This window comes from Oncorhynchus nerka, linkage group LG8, assembly GCF_034236695.1.
Source record: "Oncorhynchus nerka isolate Pitt River linkage group LG8, Oner_Uvic_2.0, whole genome shotgun sequence".
In the NCBI taxonomy this organism is placed as follows: domain Eukaryota; kingdom Metazoa; phylum Chordata; class Actinopteri; order Salmoniformes; family Salmonidae; genus Oncorhynchus; species Oncorhynchus nerka.
In genome coordinates, this window is record NC_088403.1 from 67693887 (window position 1) to 67716654 (window position 22768).

General features: G+C 47.2%; 1 protein-coding gene across 1 annotated transcript in view; it reads right to left on the minus strand.

Annotated features, from left to right (window-relative positions):
- Nucleotides 1-3675: 3675 nt before the first annotated feature.
- Nucleotides 3676-22768, minus strand: part of LOC115124556 (zinc finger protein 638-like) — a 64204-nt gene continuing 45111 nt past the window's right edge. Inside the window, exons 17-19 of the mRNA XM_065021159.1 lie at nucleotides 18862-18964; nucleotides 4909-5021; nucleotides 3676-4116 (exon numbers count right to left, since the gene is read on the minus strand). Coding sequence (XP_064877231.1) covers nucleotides 4051-4116; nucleotides 4909-5021; nucleotides 18862-18964 — 282 coding nt within the window. The 3' untranslated portion in view covers nucleotides 3676-4050. The remainder of the gene's footprint in view (nucleotides 4117-4908; nucleotides 5022-18861; nucleotides 18965-22768) is intronic.

A 22768-nucleotide genomic window follows, 5' to 3' on the forward strand; every position in this document is an offset into this window, starting at 1 on the left:
CAGACGAGGACCACTGGTTTATATAACGATCTCTGTGGAATCTCTTACAGACGCGCCCTGGGCGTTAAGTACATCTAGGTTTTAAGTACCTTCTTCGGCGCCTCCATCTTCTGCATATCTCTGTGTCTGAGGCGTAACCAGCGGCGACGGCGGTTGGTATGGTACATCTTCTCAGCTGGTACCCACAGGGCTTGGGCCTCCCATCTGGGGGAATAGTCAGACCGTAATCCCATATCTCTGAAGATGTGAGTGAGTGAGAGTGAATGAGAGTGAGTGAGAGAGTGTGAGAGAGAATTGTGAATTCTGCTTTTATCCCAGTCCCAACTCCAAAAATACAGAAACACACAGAGAGGAGGTCGGCCAGATCGGAGGGGGTCGGCCAGATCGGAGAGGGGTCGGCCAGATCGGAGGAGGTCGGCCAGATCGGAGAGGAGGTCGGCCAGATCGGAGAGGAGGTCGGCCAGATTGGGGAAGAGGTCAGTCATAATGTATGCCAATACAGGGGTTGAGTGTCAAGGGCAATACTGATGCTAGCAACCCTCGGTTGCCGGCCCACTCCCCACATGATTTTGTTCCCTGTCAGAAATGGGATTTGAACTGGCAGCCCTTAATTTTCATCTAACGTCTAGGCTACCTTTAAGGGTTCAGGTCTTCGCGCCACTCTTCAACAGACCAAACCCACCCTGGGGTAGGTACCGTCACTGAACCTGGGGGAGGACAGTCCCGTGGGCCTCCAGCTCAGGTTCTGATTGATGACATCACAATGGTCTTCATTCAGTGTTCTATTGTTTCAAGCAGCGTGGTGTCGGCTATGCCGGATTAAGTGATATGACATGCTATTCTATAAAATAATTCATATCACCCGATTGAGCTAATCATGTAAATGTAATTTACTAGAAAGTTGGGCACCACAAAATAATATTTATAGAGATGTTATCTTCTGAATAAACTCTTAAAGACCTAGTAATATTTTACATCCATAGCAGTCAATATTAATCGTCACCTAAATTCAGTCTCATCTGAAAGTTGTAAATTATTTTATCTGCACGAACTCTGGCTAACAAATTGAATCAGCAATACAGAATTGGGTTTAATTATTTATTTACTAAATACCTAACTAATCACACAGAATCACACATACAATCATAAAGGAAAACGTCCCTAGTGGACGGAACAGATATGACAGCTTGTTACACAAAGGAAAAGGGGCGGGGTTTGAGTGAAAGAGGTGGAAGACTGAGGAACAAAGGGAGAAGCTGTGCTATCGTAAATACAGTATCTTATGCATTCTAAATTACCGCCCATTTGGAAAAGGAAAATGCAATAAATATTTACTCTGAGCTGCGCTTCAGTAGGTTGGTGGTAGATGGGAAGACCGTGTTGCCAAACCTAGTCCTTTGAAGAATGTCTCTGGTGGTCAATTGGATAAGTTGTAGTGACGTCATTGTGTGGTAGAAGGGATACTCTGTCTGTTCCTTCCTAACCTGCGTTTGCAGCTGCTGTTGCTAACTCAACGGCTAGAAGGTATCGCTTCTGTCGTGAATAAGAGTTCAAAGTTCATACCATTCGCAACCAAAGCTCACGCTGATGTTGGCTTCGTTCTGTAGTTATTATCTGAACCATTCTGACATAGGACCGTCATCCTCACATCATCGGAACAGGAAGTTCTATTGTCGTCAAGGGCTTATACAGGAAAGGTACAGGAAAGGAGAGGAGGGTGTGTTTGAAAGGTTTTATATATGATATTGTCCTTTCACAGGGCCACTGATTGAGCAGAGCCCTATCATATGAAAACCCAAATGTCACATTTTAGAAGCTAAAATCACATTTCATCCAAATCACAAATAATTTCACAAATAATTTCATATTCAAACATTTACCGTGGCGGGCGTCATTCGGGCCCGGTGTCTCCAGTGCTCGTTCACAGCCCGGTGTCTCCAGTGCTCGTTCACGGCCCGGTGTCTCCAGTGCTCGTTCACGGCCCGGTGTCTCCAGTGCTCGTTCACGGCCCGGTGTCTCCAGTGCTCGTTCACTGCCCGGTGTCTCCAGTGCTCGTTCACTGCCCGGTGTCTCCAGTGCTCGTTCACGGCCGGTGTGCTACATCCCAGCTCCCCCCATCTGCCGGGCTAGGGAGGATGGTGCCAGCCCTGATCTCCAGACAGCCAGTGGGTTTCCTCGCCGGCTCTGTGCACTGTGTCTCCAGTGTGTCTGCACAGCCCAGTTGCGTCCTGTGCCTGCTCCCCGCACGTGCCGGGCCAAAGTCACCATCCAGCCAGAACGGGTTGTGCAGGCTCTTAGCTCGAGACCTCCAGTGCGCCTCCACGGCCCAGTGTATCCGGTGCCTCTGCCAAGGACAGGGCCTCCTGTATGTCTATCCAGCCTGGTGAGTCCTGTGTCTGCGCCCAGAACTAATCCTCTTGGATGTCTCCCCAGCCTGGCCTGTGGCAGCTCCACGTACCAGACTGCCCATACGTCTCCTCCCTCCAGTGATGAACCATGGCACGAATCCTCCAGTGATGATCCAGGGCACAAAGCCTCCAACGACGGCCTCCAATCCGGAGCCCCCAGAGATGGTCTCCAATCCGGAGCCAGCAACAAGGGTGCCCAGTTCGGAGTCTCCAGCAAGGAGGGTCCCCAGTCCGGGGTCAGTTGCGAGGGTCCCCACACCAGAGGCGCCACGAAAAGTGGGGGGAGCCAGAGGCGGGTCTACGTCCCGCACCAGAGCCGCCGCCGTAAAGGAGGCCCATCCGGACCCTCCCCTTTGGAGTCCCTTTTTGCAGCCTGAGTCCGCTTCCCTTTGGGGGGGGGTGGTACCGTCACGCCCTGGCCAGAGAGGCTTTTATTCTCTATTTTGGTTAGGCCAGGGTGTGACTAGGGTGGGCATTCTAGTTGCTTTATTTCTATGTATTCTATTTCTTTGTGTTTGGCCAGGTGTGGTTCTCAATCAGAGGCAGCTGTCTCTGATTGAGCATCATACTTAAGGCAGATTTTCCCACCTGTGGTTTGTGGGTAGTTGTTTTCTGTTTCTGCACCAGACAGAACTGTTTCTTTTGTTCCATTTTTGTTGTTTTGTTTCAGTGTTCAGTTTGAATAAATAATCATGAACACGAACCACGGTGCGCTTTGGTCCTCTTCTTCAGACGAGCGTTACGTTAGGATGAATAATATCCAACGCATTTTACATCATAACACTGAAGTGTAAGATCTTTATATTTCACACTTGTTTCAGTAATAATCACGAGTAAATTAGTAAATTATTTTTTGGTATCATTTCTGTGTTTAAGATTTTTAAAAATAATTTTTACAGTATTGATTTGCAAGCCTCCATTGTTCCTTTTTCAAAAATATTGTTTAATGAATCACGAGTAAATTAGTAAATTATTTTTTGGTATCATTTCTGTGTTTAAGATTTTTTTAAATAATTTGGTGCAAGCCTCCATTGTTTCCACGGATAAATACGACCCAGGATCCTCTTCACCACGGATGAATACGACCCAGGATCCTCTTCACCACGGATGAATACGACCCAGGATCCTCTTCACCACGGATGAATACGACCCAGGATCCTCTTCACCACGGATGAATACGACCCAGGATCCTCTTCACCACGGATTCAAACTGCCGGTGATACACGGTTCTGCCATGTTATCAAGTCATTCACCAGACAACACAGTGTTCGTAATAAAAACTACATTTATTACTTTCTCCGTATACATACATTATGTCTGGTCTCTGCTGACTGAGTTACTTAAATTTAATTAAACAGTTTAATGATATTTAAATCCACCCCCAAAAAAAGCTAACAAAACAAATGAATCTAAAATCTGTGTCATATTGGACCCGATATCCACGTAGAGAGGGCTGATCCAGGACCAGTTTCACCTTTTAAATCATAATGAATAAGACAATATGAACATGGGGGACCTGATCCTAGACCAGCTGAAATATCAAACTGCACTCTATCACCCTATTATAGTAGAGCCCTATCTATCAACCAGAGCACTGGGGAAATGGTCACATTTTAGACACACCCAGGGGTGTGGTCAGGGGTCACTTGGAGGCGGAGCCTTGGCTAGAACCTCCTGCTTGTTGCTTCTGATGCTTCGGGTAATGTTTCTGGACAGGGAGGGAGAGGACAAGGGAGAGAGAGGGAGCGAGGGAGAGGGATAGAGAGAGGGGGGAAGAGAGAGGGGGAGGGAGGAAGGGAGAGAGAGAGGAAGCGAGAGAGAGAGGAAGCGAGAGAGAGAGGAAGGGAGAGAGAGAGGGGGAGGAAGGGAGAGAAGGAGAGGGAGGGGGAGAGAGAGAGGGATAGGAGAAGGGAGAGAGAGGAAGGGAGAGAGAGAGGAAGGGAGAGAGAGAGGAAGGGAGGGGGAGAGGAAGGGAGGGGGAGAGAGAGAGGGATAGGAGAAGGGAGAGAGAGGAAGGGAGAGAGAGAGGAAGGGAGAGAGAGCGGGAGGGAGGGAGGGAGGGAGGGAGGAAGGGAGAGAGAGGGGGATGTGAAGACAGAAGGGAAGTCATTTGTCAATTAGCTTTAGTGAAATAATCCCCAGAATACACAGAAACTAACAGTAGCTAACAGTAGATATTCAATACATACTGTAGTTATTCAAAATGTGTTTATCCTGCAGTATCTCCACAGACCCCTAGTTGAGTAACTAACCCACTAGCTAGCTAACCCACTAACCCACTAGCTAACCCACTAGCTAGCTAACCCACTAGCTAGCTAACCCACTAACCCACTAGCTAGCTAACCCACTAACCCACTAGCTAGCTAACCCACTAACCCACTACCTAACCCACTAACCCACTAGCTAGCTAACCCACTAGCTAACCCACTAGCTAACCCACTAACCCACTAGCTAACCCACTAGCTAGCCGACCGACCGACCGGAATAATGATGTTTATACCTGCATGTTCTGACAGTGCTGTAGACTGCTGCAGTGGGTCTTCTTGTCTTCACTCACAGACAGAGAACACAGCTTACAGAACAACCCTGCCTCAGAAACCACAAAGTCCTCACCTGGAGAGGAGAGGAGGGAGAGGAGGAGAGAGGAGGGAGGAGAGAGGGAGGAGGAGAGAGAGAGGAGAGAGAGAGGAGGGAGGAGGAGAGAGAGAGAGGAGGGAGGAGGAGAGAGGGAGAGGAGGAGAGAGAGGAGGAAGGAGGGAGGAGGAGAGAGGGAGGCAGAGAGAGAGAGAGGAGAGAGGAGGAGAGAGAGAGAGGGATGAGTTCAGATGTAAATTCAGATGTACAGCGCATTCGGAAAGTATTCAGACCCACAACTTTATTCACATTTTGTAACTTTACAGCCTTATTCTAAAATGTATCAAATTGTTTTTTTCCTTCATCCATCTAAACACAATACCCCATAATGACAAAGCAAAAACATTTTCCTAGAAATGTTTGCAAATGTATTAAATATAAAACACTGAAATATCACATTTACTTAAAAAGTATTCAGACCCTTTACTCAGTACTGTGTTGAAGCACCTTTGGCAGCGATTACAGCCTCGAGTCTTCTTGGGTATGACGCTACAAGCTTGGCACACCTGTATTTGGGGAGTTGCTCCCATTCTTCTCTGCAGATCTTCTCAAGCTCTGTCAGGTTAGATGGGGAGCGTCGCTGCACAGCTATTTTCAGGTCTCTCCAGAGATGTTCGATGGGGTTCAAGTCCGGGTTCCGGCTGGGCCACTCAAGGACATTCAGAGTCCCGAAGCCACTCTTGCATTGTCTTGGCTGTGTGCTTAGAGTCGTAGTCCTGTTGGAAGGTGAACCTTCACCCCAGTCTGAGGTCCTGAGCGCTCTGGAGCAGGTTTTCATCAAGGATCTCTCTGTACTTTGCTCTGTTCATCTTTCCCTTGATCCTGACTAGTCTCCCAGTCCCTGCCGCTGAAAAACATCCCCACAGCATGATACTGCCACCACCATGCTTCACCGTAGGGATGGTGCCAGGTTTCCTCCAGACATGACGCTTGGCATTCAGGCCAAAGAGTTCAATCTTGGTTTCATCAGACCGGAGAGTCTTATTTCTCATGGTCTGAAATTATTTAGGTGTCTTTTGGCAAACTCCAAGCGGGCTGCCATGTGCCTTTTACTGAGGAGTGTCTTCCGTCTGGCCACTCTGCCCTAAAGGCCTGATTGGTGGAGTGCAGCAGAGATGGTTGTCCTTCTGGAAAGTTCTCCCATCTCCACAGAGGAAGTCTGGAGCTCCGTCAGAGTGACCATCGGGTTCTTGATCACCTCCCTGACCAAGGCCCTTCTCCTCCGATTGCTCAGTTTGGCCGGGAGGCCAGCTCTAGGAAGAGTCTTGCTGGTTCCAAACTTCTTCCATTTAAGAATGATGGAGGCCTCTGTGTTCTTGGGGACCTTTCAATGCTGCAGGAACGTTTTGGTACCCTTCCCCAGATCTGTGTCTCAACACAATCATGTCTCGGGTCTCTACGGAGAATTCCTTCGACCTCATGGCTTGGTTTTGCTCTGAGATGCACTGTCAACTGTGGCAGGTGACAGGTGTGTACCTTTCCAAATCATGTCCAATCAATTTAATTTACCACAGTTGGACTCCAATCAAGTTGTAGAAACATCTCAAGGATGCTCAATGGAAACAGGATGCACCTGAGCTCAATTTAGAGTCTCATAGCAAAGGGTCTGAATACTTACAATATGTAAATAATGTATTTCTGTAGCAAAAATGTCTAAAAACCTCTTTTCATTTAGTTCTGTTGTGATGTCATTATGGAGTATTGTGACGTCATTATGGAGTATTGTAGAGTATTGTGATGTCATTACAGGGTATTGTGATTGATGAGGAAAAACATTTAATACATTTTTAGAATGAGGCTGTAACGTAACAAAATGTGGAAAAAGTCAAGGGGACTGAACAACTTTCCCAATGCCCTGCATGTGATAAAGTGAATCTGAGGACCGTAATTGACCCTAACCTGCAAAATATAGGATAAGAGCGTCTGCTAAATGACTTAAATGTAAATGTAAATGTATAGAAAGTGTGCTGTGCAGTACGTTTTTCATTCAACATTTATTTTCAACTCTCCATTTTGCAACTTTTCTCGGCTTGAATTAAACTGACATTCACTTTCTGCCCAAAAGCATCTGGTACAGTTAAAGATGAAGACTCAGATGCTGCCAGATGAAAAGAAGGAAAGAAAACCTCGATATGGCCTCTAGATATTAGTTATATGATACACATTGTTCTCTTTATTCAACCAGCACGCCACCCACACACACTATTTAATGTCCCTAAACCCTTCACCCACACACACTATTTAATGTCCCTAAACCCTTCACCCACACACACTATTTAATGTCCCTAAACCCTTCACCCACACACTATTTAATGCCCCTAAAAACCCCCCCCTTCACCAACACACTATTTAATGCCCCTAAACCCCCTCACTTCACCACACTATTTAATGCCCCTAAAACCCCCCTTCACCCTCACACTATTTAATGCCCCTAAACCCCCCTTCACCAACACACTATTTAATGCCCCTAAACCCCCTTCACCAACACACTATTTAATGCCCTAAACCCCTTCACCCACACACTATTTAATGCCCCTAACCCCCCCCTTCACCAACACACTATTTAATGCCCCTAAACCCCCTTCACCCACACACTATTTAATGCCCCTAAACCCCCTTCACCAACACACTATTTAATGCCCCTAAACCCCCTTCACCAACACACTATTTAATGCCCCTAAACCCCCCTTCACCAACACACTATTTAATGCCCCTAAACCCCCTTCACCAACACACTATTTAATGCCCCTAAACCCCCCTTCACCAACACACTATTTAATGCCCCTAAACCCCCCTTCACCAACACACTATTTAATGCCCCTAACCCCCCTTCACCAACACACTATTTAATGCCCCTAAACCCCCTTCACCAACACACTATTTAATGCCCCTAACCCCCCTTCACCAACACACTATTTAATGCCCCTAAACCCCCTTCACCAACACTATTTAATGCCCCTAAACCCCCTTCACCAACACACTATTTAATGCCCCTAAACCCCCTTCACCAACACACTATTTAATGCCCCTAAACCCCCTTCACCCACACACTATTTAATGCCCCTAACCCCCTTCACCAACACACTATTTAATGCCCCTAAACCCCCTTCACCAACACACTATTTAATGCCCCTAACCCCCTTCACCAACACACTATTTAATGCCCCTAACCCCCTTCACCAACACACTATTTAATGCCCCTAAACCCCCTTCACCAACACACTATTTAATGCCCCTAACCCCCTTCACCAACACACTATTTAATGCCCCTAAACCCCCTTCACCAACACACTATTTAATGCCCCTAAACCCCCTTCACCCAAACACACTATTTAATGCCCCTAAACCCCCTTCACCAACACACTATTTAATGCCCCTAACTATTTAATGTCCCCCTTCACCAACACACTATTTAATGCCCCTAACCCCCTTCACCAACACACTATTTAATGCCCCTAAACCCCCTTCACCCACCAACACACTATTTAATGCCCCTAAACCCCCCCTTCACCAACACACTATTTAATGCCCCTAAACCCCCCTTCACCCACACACTATTTAATGCCCCTAACCCCCTTCACCAACACACTATTTAATGTCCCTAAACCCCCTCACCAACACTATTTAATGCCCCTAAACCCCCCTTCACCAACACACTATTTAATGCCCCTAACCCCCTTCACCAACACACTATTTAATGCCCCTAAACCCCCTTCACCAACACACTATTTAATGCCCCTAAACCCCCCTTCCCCCACTTCACCCTACACACTATTTAATGCCCCTAACCCCCTTCACCAACACACTATTTAATGTCCCTAACCCCCTTCACCTTCACCAACACACTATTTAATGCCCCTAAACCCCCCTTCACCAACACACTATTTAATGCCCCTAACCCCCTTCACCAACACACTATTTAATGCCCCTAAACCCCCCTTCACCAACACACTATTTAATGCCCCTAAACCCCCCCTTCACCAACACACTATTTAATGCCCTAAACCCCCCTTCACCCTCACACTATTTTAATGCCCCTAAACCCCCTCCTTCACCCTCACACTATTTAATGCCCCTAAACCCCCTTCACCCTCACACTATTTAATGTCCCTAAACCCCCTTCACCAACACACTATTTAATGCCCCTAACCCCCTCACACTATTTAATGCCCCTAACCCCTTCACACTATTTAATGCCCCTAACCCCCACCAACACACTATTTAATGCCCCTAACCCCCCTCACACTATTTAATGCCCCTAACCCCCTTCACCACACTATTTAATGCCCCTAACCCCCCACACACACTATTTAATGCCCCTAAACCCCCTATTTAATGCCCCTAACCCCCCCCCTCACTATTTAATGCCCTAAACCCCCCCACCTCACACTATTTAATGCCCCTAACCCCCCACACACACTATTTAATGCCCCTAACCCCCCCAACACACTATTTAATGCCCCTAAACCCCTTCACCAACACTATTTAATGCCCCTAAACCCCCTTCACCAACACTATTTAATGCCCCTAAACCCCCTTCACCAACACACTATTTAATGCCCCTAACCCCCTTCCTCACACTATTTAATGCCCCTAACCCCCACCACACTATTTAATGCCCCTAAACCCCCACCAAAACTATTTAATGCCCCTAAACCCCCTAACACTATTTAATGCCCCTAAACCCCCCTTCACCAACATACTATTTAATGCCCCTAAACCCCCTTCACCAACACACTATTTAATGCCCCTAAACCCCCTTCACCCTCACACACTATTTAATGCCCCTAAACCCCCCTTCAACCACACTATTTAATGCCCCTAAACCCCCTTCACCAACACACTATTTAATGCCCCTAAACCCCCCTTCACCAACACACTATTTAATGCCCCTAACCCCCTTCACCCTCACACTATTTAATGCCCCTAAACCCCCCAAACACTATTTAATGCCCCTAAACCCCCCACCTCACTATTTAATGCCCCTAACCCCCCACAACACACTATTTAATGCCCCTAACCCCTCACACTATTTAATGCCCCTAACCCCCCTTCACCAACACACTATTTAATGCCCCTAACCCCCTTCACACTATTTAATGCCCCTAAACCCCCTTCACCTCACACTATTTAATGCCCCTAACCCCCTTCACCAACACACTATTTAATGCCCCTAAACCCCCTTCACCAACACACTATTTAATGCCCCTAAACCCCCTTCACCAACACACTATTTAATGCCCCTAAACCCCCTTCACCAACACACTATTTAATGCCCCTAACCCCCTTCACACACTATTTAATGCCCCTAACCCCCCTCACACTATTTAATGCCCCTAAACCCCTTCAACACTATTTAATGCCCCTAAACCCCCTTCACCAACACACTATTTAATGCCCCTAAACCCCCCCCTTCACCAACACACTATTTAATGCCCCTAACCCCCTTCACCCTCACACTATTTAATGCCCCCTAAACCCCCCTTCACCCACACTATTTAATGCCCCTAAACCCCCTTCACCAACACACTATTTAATGCCCCTAAACCCCCTCACCAACACACTATTTAATGCCCCTAAACCCCCCTTCACCCCCTCACACTATTTAATGCCCCTAAACCCCCACTCACACTATTTAATGCCCCTAACCACCCCCTCACACTATTTAATGCCCCTAACCCCCCCACACACTATTTAATGCCCCTAACCCCCCTCACACTATTTAATGCCCCTAACCCCCACCTCACACTATTTAATGCCCCTAACCCCCTCACACTATTTAATGCCCCTAAACCCCCTAACACTATTTAATGCCCCTAACCCCCTTCACCAACACACTATTTAATGCCCCTAAACCCCCTTCACCAACACACTATTTAATGACCCTAAACCCCCTTCACCCCACACTATTTAATGCCCTAAACCCCCCATCTCACACACTATTTAATGCCCCTAACCCCCACATCTCACACTATTTAATGCCCCTAAACCCCCTCACACTATTTAATGCCCCTAAACCCCTAACACTATTTAATGCCCCTAACCCCCCTTCACCAACACACTATTTAATGCCCCTAAACCCCCCCACACTATTAATGCCCCTACCCCCCCACACACACTATTTAATGCCCCTAAACCCCCCTCACACTATTTAATGCCCCTAACCCCCCCACCTCACACTATTTAATGCCCCTAAACCCCCTTCACCTCACACTATTTAATGCCCCTAACCCCCCCTTCACCCACACTATTTAATGCCCCTAACCCCCTCACACTATTAATGCCCTTACCCCCCAACACACTATTTAATGCCCCTAACCCCCTCACACTATTTAATGCCCCTAACCCCCCACCTCACACTATTTAATGCCCCTAAACCCCCTAACACTATTTAATGCCCCTAAACCCCCTAACACTATTTAATGCCCCCTAACCCCCCCACTTTTAATGCACCCCCACACACTATTTAATGCCCCTAAACCCCCACCACACACTATTTAATGCCCCTAAACCCCCTAACACTATTTAATGCCCCTAACCCCCACCAACACACTATTTAATGCCCCTAAACCCCCTTCACCAACACACTATTTAATGACCCTAAACCCCCTTCACCCCTAACACACTATTTAATGCCCCTAACCCCCCTTCATCTCACACTATTTAATGCCCCTAACCCCCATCTCACACTATTTAATGCCCCTAACCCCCTCACACTATTTAATGCCCCTAAACCCCTAACACTATTTAATGCCCCTAACCCCCCTTCACCAACACACTATTTAATGCCCCTAACCCCCCACACTATTAATGCCCCTTACCCCCCCACACACACTATTTAATGCCCCTAACCCCCCCTCACACTATTTAATGCCCCTAACCCCCACCTCACACTATTTAATGCCCCTAACCCCCACACACTATTTAATGCCCTAAACCCCCCTTCTTCACCAACACACTATTTAATGCCCCTAACCCCCTCACATTATTTAATGCCCCTAACCCCCCACCTCACACTATTTAATGCCCCTAACCCCCTCACACTATTTAATTACCCCTAAACCCCCCTTCACCAACACACTATTTAATGCCCTAAACCCCCTTCACCAAACACTATTTAATGCCCTAAACCCCACTAACACTATTTAATGTCCCTAACCCCCCTTCACCAACACACTATTTAATGCCCTAAACCCCCTTCACCCACACACTATTTAATGCCCCTAAACCCCCCCTTCACCAACACACTATTTAATGCCCTAAACCCCCCTTCACCCTCACACTATTTAATGCCCCTAAACCCCCCCAACACACTATTTAATGCCCCTAAACCCCCTCACCAACACACTATTTAATGCCCCTAACCCCCCACACATGCCCCTAACACTATTTAATGCCCCTAACCCCCTCACACTATTTAATGCCCCTAACCCCCCACCTCACACTATTTAATGCCCCTAACCCCCCTCACACTATTTAATTACCCTAAACCCCTTTCCTAACACACTATTTAATGCCCCTAACCCCCTTCACCAACACACTATTTAATGCCCCTAAACCCCCCTTCACCAACACACTATTTAATGCCCCTAAACCCCCTTCACCAACACACTATTTAATGCCCCTAACCCCCTCACACTATTTAATGCCCCTAACCCCTTCACCTCACACTATTTAATGCCCCTAACCCCCCTTCACCCTCACACTATTTAATGCCCCTAAACCCCCTTCACCCTCACACTATTTAATGCCCCTAACCCCACCCCTTCACCAACACACTATTTAATGCCCCTAAACCCCCCTTCACCAACACACTATTTAATGCCCCTAACCCCCCTCACACGATTTAATGCCCCTAACCTTCACCAACACACTATTTAATGCCCCTAACCCCCCACAACACACTATTTAATGCCCCTAACCCCCTTCACACACTATTTAATGCCCTAACCCCCCTTCACCTCACTATTTTAATGCCCCTAACCCCCCCCACTCACACTATTTAATGCCCCTAAACCCCCTAAACACTATTTAATGCCCCTAACCCCCTCACACTATTTAATGCCCCTAACCCCCTTCACCAACACACTATTTAATGCCCCTAAACCCTTCACCCCTCACACTATTTAATGCCCCTAAACCCCCTTCACCAACACACTATTTAATGCCCTAAACCCCCCTTCACCAACACACTATTTAATGCCCCTAAACCCCCTTCACCAACACACTATTTAATGCCCTAAACCCCCCTTCACCAACACACTATTTAATGCCCCTAACCCCCACTCACACACTATTTAATGCCCCTAACCACCCTTCTCACTATTAATGCCCCTAAACCCCTTCACACACTATTTAATGCACTACCACACTATTTAATGCCCCTAACTCCCCCACTCACACTATTTAATGCCCCTAACCCCCCCCAACACACTATTTAATGCCCCTAAACCCCTTCACCAACACACTATTTAATGCCCCTAAACCCCCTAACACTATTTAATGCCCCTAACCCCCCTCTTCACCCAACACACTATTTAATGCCCCTAACCCCCTTCACCAACACACTATTTAATGCCCCTAAACCCCCTTCACCAACACACTATTTAATGCCCCTAAACCCCCTTCACCCTCACACTATTTAATGCCCCTAAACCCCCTTCACCAACACACTATTTAATGCCCCTAAACCCCCTTCACCAACACACTATTTAATGCCCTAAACCCCCCTTCACCCACACACTATTTAATGCCCCTAACCCCCTTCACCAACACACTATTTAATGTCCCCTAAACCCCCCTTCACCAACACACTATTTAATGCCCCTTAACCCCCCTTCACCAACACACTATTTAATGCCCCTAAACCCCCTCCTTCACCCACACACTATTTAATGCCCCTAACCCCCCCTCACACTATTTAATGACCCTAACCCCTTCACCTCACACTATTTAATGCCCCTAACCCCCCAACACACTATTTAATGCCCCTAAACCCCCCTCACCAACACACTATTTAATGCCCCTAACCGCCCCCCACACACACTATTTAATGCCCCTAACCCCCCTCACACTATTTAATGCCCCTAACCCCCCACACACTATTTAATGCCCCTAACCCCCCCACACATTTAATGCCCCTAACACACTATTTAATGCCCCTAACCCCCCACACACTATTTAATGCCCCTAACCCCCCCACACACTATTTAATTACCTAAACCCCCTTCACCAACACACTATTTAATGTCCCTAACCCCCTTCACCCAACACACTATTTAATGTCCCTAAACCCCCTTCACCCCTCATACTATTTAATGCCCCTAAACCCCCACACACACACTATTTAATGCCCCTAACCCCCCACCCTCACACTATTTAATGCCCCTAAACCCCCCTCACACTATTTAATGCCCCTAAACCCCTTCACCAACACACACTATTTAATGCCCCTAACCCCCCCTCACATTATTTAATGCCCCTAACCCCCCTCACACTATTTAATGCCCCTAACTCCCCCTCACACTATTTAATGCCCCTAAACCCCCCTTCACCCTCATACTATTTAATGCCCCTAAACCCCCCACACACACACACTATTTAATGCCCCTAACCCCCCCCACACACTATTTAATGCCCCTAAACCCCCCCCCTCACACTATTTAATGCCCTAAACCCCCACACACACTATTTAATGCCCCTAACCCCCCTCACATTATTTAATGCCCCTAACCCCCCCTCACACTATTTAATGCCCCTAACTCCCCCTCACATTATTTAATGCCCCTAACCCCCCTCACACTATTTAATGCCCCTAACCCCCTTCACCAACACACTATTTAATGCCCCTAACCCCCCTTCACCCTCACACTATTTAATGCCCCTAAACCCCCCTTCACCAACACACTATTTAATGCCCCTAAACCCCCCCCTTCACCAACACTATTTAATGCCCCTAACCCCCTTCACCCACACACTATTTAATGCCCCTAACCCCCCTTCACCCTCACACTATTTAATGCCCCTAACCCCCCTTCACCAACACACTATTTAATGCCCCTAACCCCCCCTTCACCCTCACACTATTTAATGCCCCTAAACCCCCTTCACCAACACACTATTTAATGCCCCTAACCCCCCTTCACCCTCACACTATTTAATGCCCCTAAACCCCCCTCACAACACACTATTTAATGCCCCTAAACCCCCTTCACCAACACACTATTTAATGCCCCTAACCCCCTTCACCCTCACACTATTTAATGCCCCTAACCCCCCTTCACCCTCACACTATTTAATGCCCCTAAACCCCCTTCACCCACACACTATTTAATGCCCCTAACCCCCCTTCACCAACACACTATTTAATGCCCCTAACCCCCACTCACACTATTTAATGCCCTAACCCCCCACACACACTATTTAATGCCCCTAACCCCCCTCACACTATTTAATGCCCTAAACCCCCCACACTATTTAATGTCCCTAAACCCCACCCTCACACTATTTAATGCCCCTAAACCCCCCTCACACACTTAATGCCCCTAAACCCCCTCACACTATTTAATGCCCCTAAACCCCCTCACACTATTTAATGCCCCTAACCCCCCCCACACACTATTTAATGCCCCTAAACCCCCACCCTCACACTATTTAATGCCCCTAACCCCCTTCACCCTCACACTATTTAATGCCCCTAAACCCCCCTTCACCCACACACTATTTAATGCCCCTAAACCCCCTTCACCAACACACTATTTAATGCCCCTAACCCCCCTCACACTATTTAATGCCCCTAACCCCCCACACACACTATTTAATGCCCCTAAACCCCCTCACACTATTTAATGCCCCTAAACCCCCTCACACTATTTTTAAATGCCCCTAAACCCCCTCACACTATTTAATGCCCCTAAACCCCCCTCACACTATTTAATGCCCCTAAACCCCCCTCCCCACTATTTAATGCCCCTAAACCCCCTCACATTATTTAATGCCCCTAAACCCCCTCACACTATTTAATGCCCCTAACTCCCCCTCACACTATTTAATGCCCCTAAACCCGCCCCTTCACCCTCACACTATTTAATGCCCCTAACCCCCCTTCACCCTCACACTATTTAATGTCCCCTAACCCCCCTTCACCCTCACACTATTTAATGTCCCTAACCCCCCACATCACATATTTAATGCCCCTAACTCCCCCTTCACCAACACACTATTTAATGCCCCTAAACCCCCCCTTCCTCACACTATTTAATGTCCCTAACCCCCTCACATTATTTAATGCCCCTAACTCCCCCCTTCACCAACACACTATTTAATGTCCCTAAACCCCCTTCACCAACACACTATTTAATGTCCCTAACCCCCTTCACCCTCACACTATTTAATGCCCCTAACCCCCCTTCACCAACACACTATTTAATGTCCCCTAAACCCCCCTTCACCAACACTATTTAATGCCCCTAAACCCCCCTTCACCAACACTATTTAATGCCCCTAAACCCCCTTCACCCTCACACTATTTAATGCCCCTAAACCCCCTTCACCAACACACTATTTAATGCCCCTAAACCCCCTTCACCCACACACTATTTAATGCCCCTAAACCCCCCTTCACCAACACACTATTTAATGCCCCTAACCCCCTTCACCCACACACTATTTAATGCCCCTAACCCCCTTCACCCTCACACTATTTAATGCCCCTAACCCCCCTCACCAACACACTATTTAATGCCCCTAAACCCCCCTCACACTATTTAATGCCCCTAAACCCCCCCTCACACACTATTTTAATGCCCCTAAACCCCACCCCCACCCTCACACTATTTAATGCCCTAAACCCCCCCACACTATTTAATGCCCCTAAACCCCCTCACACTATTTAATGCCCCTAAACCCCCCTCACACTATTTAATGCCCCTAAACCCCCCTCACACTATTTAATGCCCCTAAACCCCCTCACACTATTTAATGCCCCTAAACCCCCCTTCACCCTCACACTATTTAATGCCCCTAACCCCCCCCCCTCCCTCACACTATTTAATGCCCCCTAACCCCCCTAAACCCGTCCGCATGCCACGGATATAACCACAGGGACTGCGGGTTATGAGTTAACCAGCGCATCAGACACACACAGTCACTCTGGTCTAACAGACACACAGTCGCTCTGGTCTAACAGACACACAGTCGCTCTGGTCTAACAGACACACAGTCGCTCTGGTCTAACAGACACACAGTCGCTCTGACCTAACAGACACACAGTCGCTCTGACCTAACAGACACACAGTCGCTCTGACCTAACAGACACACAGTCGCTCTGGTCTAACAGACACACACAGTCGCTCTGGTCTAACAGACACACAGTGTCACTCTGACCTAACAGACACACAGTCGCTCTGGTCTAACAGACACACAGTCGCTCTGACCTAACAGACACACAGTCGCTCTGACCTAACAGACACACAGTCGCTCTGACCTAACAGACACACAGTCGCTCTGGTCTAACAGACACACACAGTCGCTCTGGTCTAACAGACACACAGTCGCTCTGGTCTAACAGACACACAGTCGCTCTGGTCTAACAGACACACAGTCGCTCTGGTCTAACAGACACACAGTCGCTCTGGTCTAACAGACACACAGTCGCTCTGGTCTAACAGACACACACAGTCGCTCTGGTCTAACAGACACACACAGTCGCTCTGGTCTAACAGACACACACAGTCGCTCTGGTCTAACAGACACACAGTGTCGCTCTGGTCTAACAGACACACAGTCGCTCTGACCTAACAGACACACACAGTCGCTCTGACCTAACAGACACACACAGTCGCTCTGACCTAACAGACACACACAGTCGCTCTGACCTAACAGACACACACAGTCGCTCTGGTCTAACAGACACACAGTCACTCTGGTCTAACAGACACACAGTCACTCTGACACACAGTCACTCTGACCTAACAGACACACAGTCACTCTGGTCTAACAGACACACACAGTCACTCTGGTCTAACATACACACAGTCACTCTGGTCTAACAGACACACACAGTCACTCTGGTCTAACAGACACACAGTCACTCTGGTCTAACAGACACACAGTCACTCTGGTCTAACAGACACACAGTCACTCTGGTCTAACAGACACACAGTCACTCTGGTCTAACAGACACACAGTCACTCTGGTCTAACAGACACACAGTCACTCTGGTCTAACAGACACACAGTCACTCTGGTCTAACAGACACACAGTCACTCTGGTCTAACAGACACACAGTCACTCTGGTCTAACAGACACACAGTCACTCTGGTCTAACAGACACACAGTCACTCTGGTCTAACAGACACACAGTCACTCTGGTCTAACAGACACACAGTCACTCTGGTCTAACAGACACACAGTCACTCTGGTCTAACAGACACACAGTCACTCTGGTCTAACAGACACACAGTCACTCTGGTCTAACAAACACCTTTACCTGTGTTGTCAGTGTACCGGGTCTGGGCTGGTTCTGTTGCAACAAACACCTATACCTGTATTGTCAGTGTACCGGGTCTGGGCTGGTTCTGATCTAACAGATACCTGTACCTGTGTTGTCAGCGTGCCGGGTCTGGGCTGGTTCTGTTGCAACAAACACCTATACCTGTATTGTCAGTGTACCGGGTCTGGGCTGGTTCTGATCTAACAGATACCTGTACCTGTGTTGTCAGTGTGCCGGGTCTGGGCTGGTTCTGTTGCAACAAACACCTGTACCTGTGTTGTCAGCGTGCCGGGTCTGGGCTAGTTCTGTTGCAACAAACACCTGTACCTGTGTTGTCAGCATGCCGGGTCTGGGCTGGTTCTGGAGACTTCTTGGGCTGCACTTCCTCCATCTCATGATCACTTCCAGTCTCATCCAGGGTCACCATAGTCTGATAGGACAGAGATGAAAATATGTAATGTGTCGGTCTAATACAATGTAGAAGAGGTCATACGTCTTGTAGTGATTCCTATGTTGATGATGTAAATAATATTTGCTGGTCTGTGGTGTGTAATGAGGAGCAACCAGACGCTGCTGGTCTGTGGTGTGTAATGAGGAGCAACCAGACGCTGCTGGTCTGTGGTGTGTAATGAGGAGCAACCAGATGCTGCTGGTCTGTGGTGTGTAATGAGGAGCAACCAGACGCTGCTGGTCTGTGGTGTGTAATGAGGAGCAACCAGACGCTGCTGGTCTGTGGTGTGTAATGAGGAGCAACCAGACGCTGGTCTGTGGTGTGTAATGAGGAGCAACCAGACGCTGCTGGTCTGTGGTGTGTAATGAGGAGCAACCAGACGCTGCTGGTCTGTGGTGTGTAATGAGGAGCAACCAGACGCTGCTGGTCTGTGGTGTGTAATGAGGAGCAACCAGACGCTGCTGGTCTGTGGTGTGTAATGAGGAGCAACCAGACGCTGCTGGTCTGTGGTGAGTAATGAGGAGCAACCAGACGCTGCTGGTCTGTGGTGAGTAATGAGGAGCAACCAGACGCTGCTGGTCTGTGGTGTGTAATGAGGAGCAACCAGACGCTGCTGGTCTGTGGTGTGTAATGAGGAGCAACCAGACGCTGCTGGTCTGTGGTGTGTAATGAGGAGCAACCAGACGCTGCTGGTCTGTGGTGTGTAATGAGGAGCAACCAGACGCTGCTGGTCTGTGGTGTGTAATGAGGAGCAACCAGACGCTGCTGGTCTGTGGTGTGTAATGAGGAGCAACCAGACGCTGCTGGTCTGTGGTGTGTAATGAGGAGCAACCAGACGCTGCTGGTCTGTGGTGTGTAATGAGGAGCAACCAGACGCTGCTGGTCTGTGGTGTGTAATGAGGAGCAACCAGACGCTGCTGGTCTGTGGTGTGTAATGAGGAGCAACCAGACGCTGCTAGTCTGTGGTGTGTAATGAGGAGCAACCAGACGCTACCCTGGACACATATATAGAAACTACTTATTCCAGTTACTAATAAACACCCATTAAGAAAATGACTGTAAAAACTGTTAAATCCCCTTGGATTGATGAGGAATTTAAAAAGTGTTTGGTTGAGAGGGAAGAGGCAAAGAGATGGCAAATAAGTCTGGCTGCACAACCGATTGGCAAACGAACTGCAAGTTGACAAATCATGAGATTAAACTGAATAAAAACAAGAAGAAACTACACTATGAAACAAAGATAAATGACAAAGATTGATAGTAAAAACAACTTTGGGAAAATTAGCTAATTCTGCTCCTTCATTCAATTAATCAAATGGCTCATTCATTTCAAAACCGACTTGCCAACTACTTTAATGATTTTTAATTTGCAAGATTAGCACATTTAGGGAAGACATGCCAGCAACAAACGCTGACACTACACATCCAAGTATATCTGACCAAATTATGAAAGACAAGAATTGTCATTTTTGAATTCTGTAAAGTGAGTGTGGAAGAGGTGAAAATGATTGTTGTCTATCAACCACTGTGTTTATTATTATCTGACCCTGCTGGTCATCTATGAACGTTCGAACATCTTGGCCATGTTCTGTTATAATCTCCACCCGGCAAAGCCAGAAGAGGACGGGCCACCCCTCATAGCCTGGATCTTAACAGCACTATCAACAAGGCAGGTCCTACAGGCCCTAGTTTCTACCTTCTTAACAGCACTATCAACAAGGCAGGTCCTACAGGCCCTAGTTTCTACCTTCTTAACAGCACTATCAACAAGGCAGGTCCTACAGGCCCTAGTTTCTACCTTCTTAACAGCACTATCAACAAGGCAGGTCCTACAGGCCCTAGTTTCTACCTTCTTAACAGCACTATCAACAAGGCAGGTCCTACAGGCCCTAGTTTCTACCTTCTTAACAACACTACCAACAAGGAAGGTCCTACAGGCCCTAGTTTCTACCTTCTTAACAACACTATCAACAAGGAAGGTCCTACAGGCCCTAGTTTTGTCACACCTTGACTACTGTTTAGTCGTGTGGTCAGGTGCCAGAAAGAGGGACTTAAGAAAATTGCAATTGGCTCAGAACAGAGCAGCACGGCTGGGCCTTAGATGTACACAGAGCGCAAAGATGAATAATATGCACGTCAATCTCTCCTGGCTCAAAGTAGAGGAGAGATAGATTTCATCACTAGTTGTATTTGTGAGAGGTATTGACATGTTGAAAACACTGAGCTATCTGTTTAAACGACTAGCACTCAGACACCCAACATACCCTACAAGACATGCCACCAGAGGTCTCTTCACAGTCCCCAAGTCCAGAACAGACTATGGGAGGCGCACAGTACTACATAGAGCCATGACTACATGGAACTCTATTCCACAGTACTACATAGAGCCACGACTACATGGAACTCTATTCCACAGTACTACATAGAGCCATGACTACATGGAACTCTATTCCACAGTACTACATAGAGACATGACTACATGGAACTCTATTCCACAGTACTACATAGAGACATGACTACATGGAACTCTATTCCACAGTCCTACATAGAGCCATGACTACATGGAACTCTATTCCACAGTACTACATAGAGCCATGACTACATGGAACTCTATTCCACAGTACTACATAGAGCCACGACTACATGGAACTCTATTCCACAGTACTACATAGAGCCACGACTACATGGAACTCTATTCCACAGTACTACATAGAGCCATGACTACATGGAACTCTATTCCACAGTACTACATAGAGACATGACTACATGGAACTCTATTCCACAGTACTACATAGAGCCATGACTACATGGAACTCTATTCTACAGTACTACATAGAGCCATGACTACATGGAACTCTATTCCACAGTACTACATAGAGACATGACTACATGGAACTCTATTCCACAGTACTACATAGAGCCACGACTACATGGAACTCTATTCCACAGTACTACATAGAGCCACGACTACATGGAACTCTATTCCACAGTACTACATAGAGCCACGACTACATGGAACTCTATTCCACAGTACTACATAGAGACACGACTACATGGAACTCTATTCCACAGTACTACATAGAGCCATGACTACATGGAACTCTATTCCACAGTACTACATAGAGCCATGACTACATGGAACTCTATTCCACAGTACTACATAGAGACATGACTACATGGAACTCTATTCCACAGTACTACATAGAGCCGTGACTACATGGAACTCTATTCCACAGTACTACATAGAGCCGTGACTACATGGAACTCTATTCCACAGTACTACATAGAGCCATGACTACATGGAACTCTATTCCACAGTACTACATAGAGCCATGACTACATGGAACTCTATTCCACAGTACTACATAGAGCCATGACTACATGGAACTCTATTCCACAGTACTACATAGAGACACGACTACATGGAACTCTATTCCACAGTACTACATAGAGCCACGACTACATGGAACTCTATTCCACAGTACTACATAGAGCCGTGACTACATGGAACTCTATTCCACAGTACCACATAGAGCCATGACTACATGGAACTCTATTCCACAGTACTACATAGAGCCATGACTACATGGAACTCTATTCCACAGTACTACATAGAGCCGTGACTACATGGAACTCTATTCTACAGTACTACATAGAGCCATGACTACATGGAACTCTATTCCACAGTACTACATAGAGACATGACTACATGGAACTCTATTCCACAGTACTACATAGAGCCACGACTACATGGAACTCTATTCCACAGTACTACATAGAGCC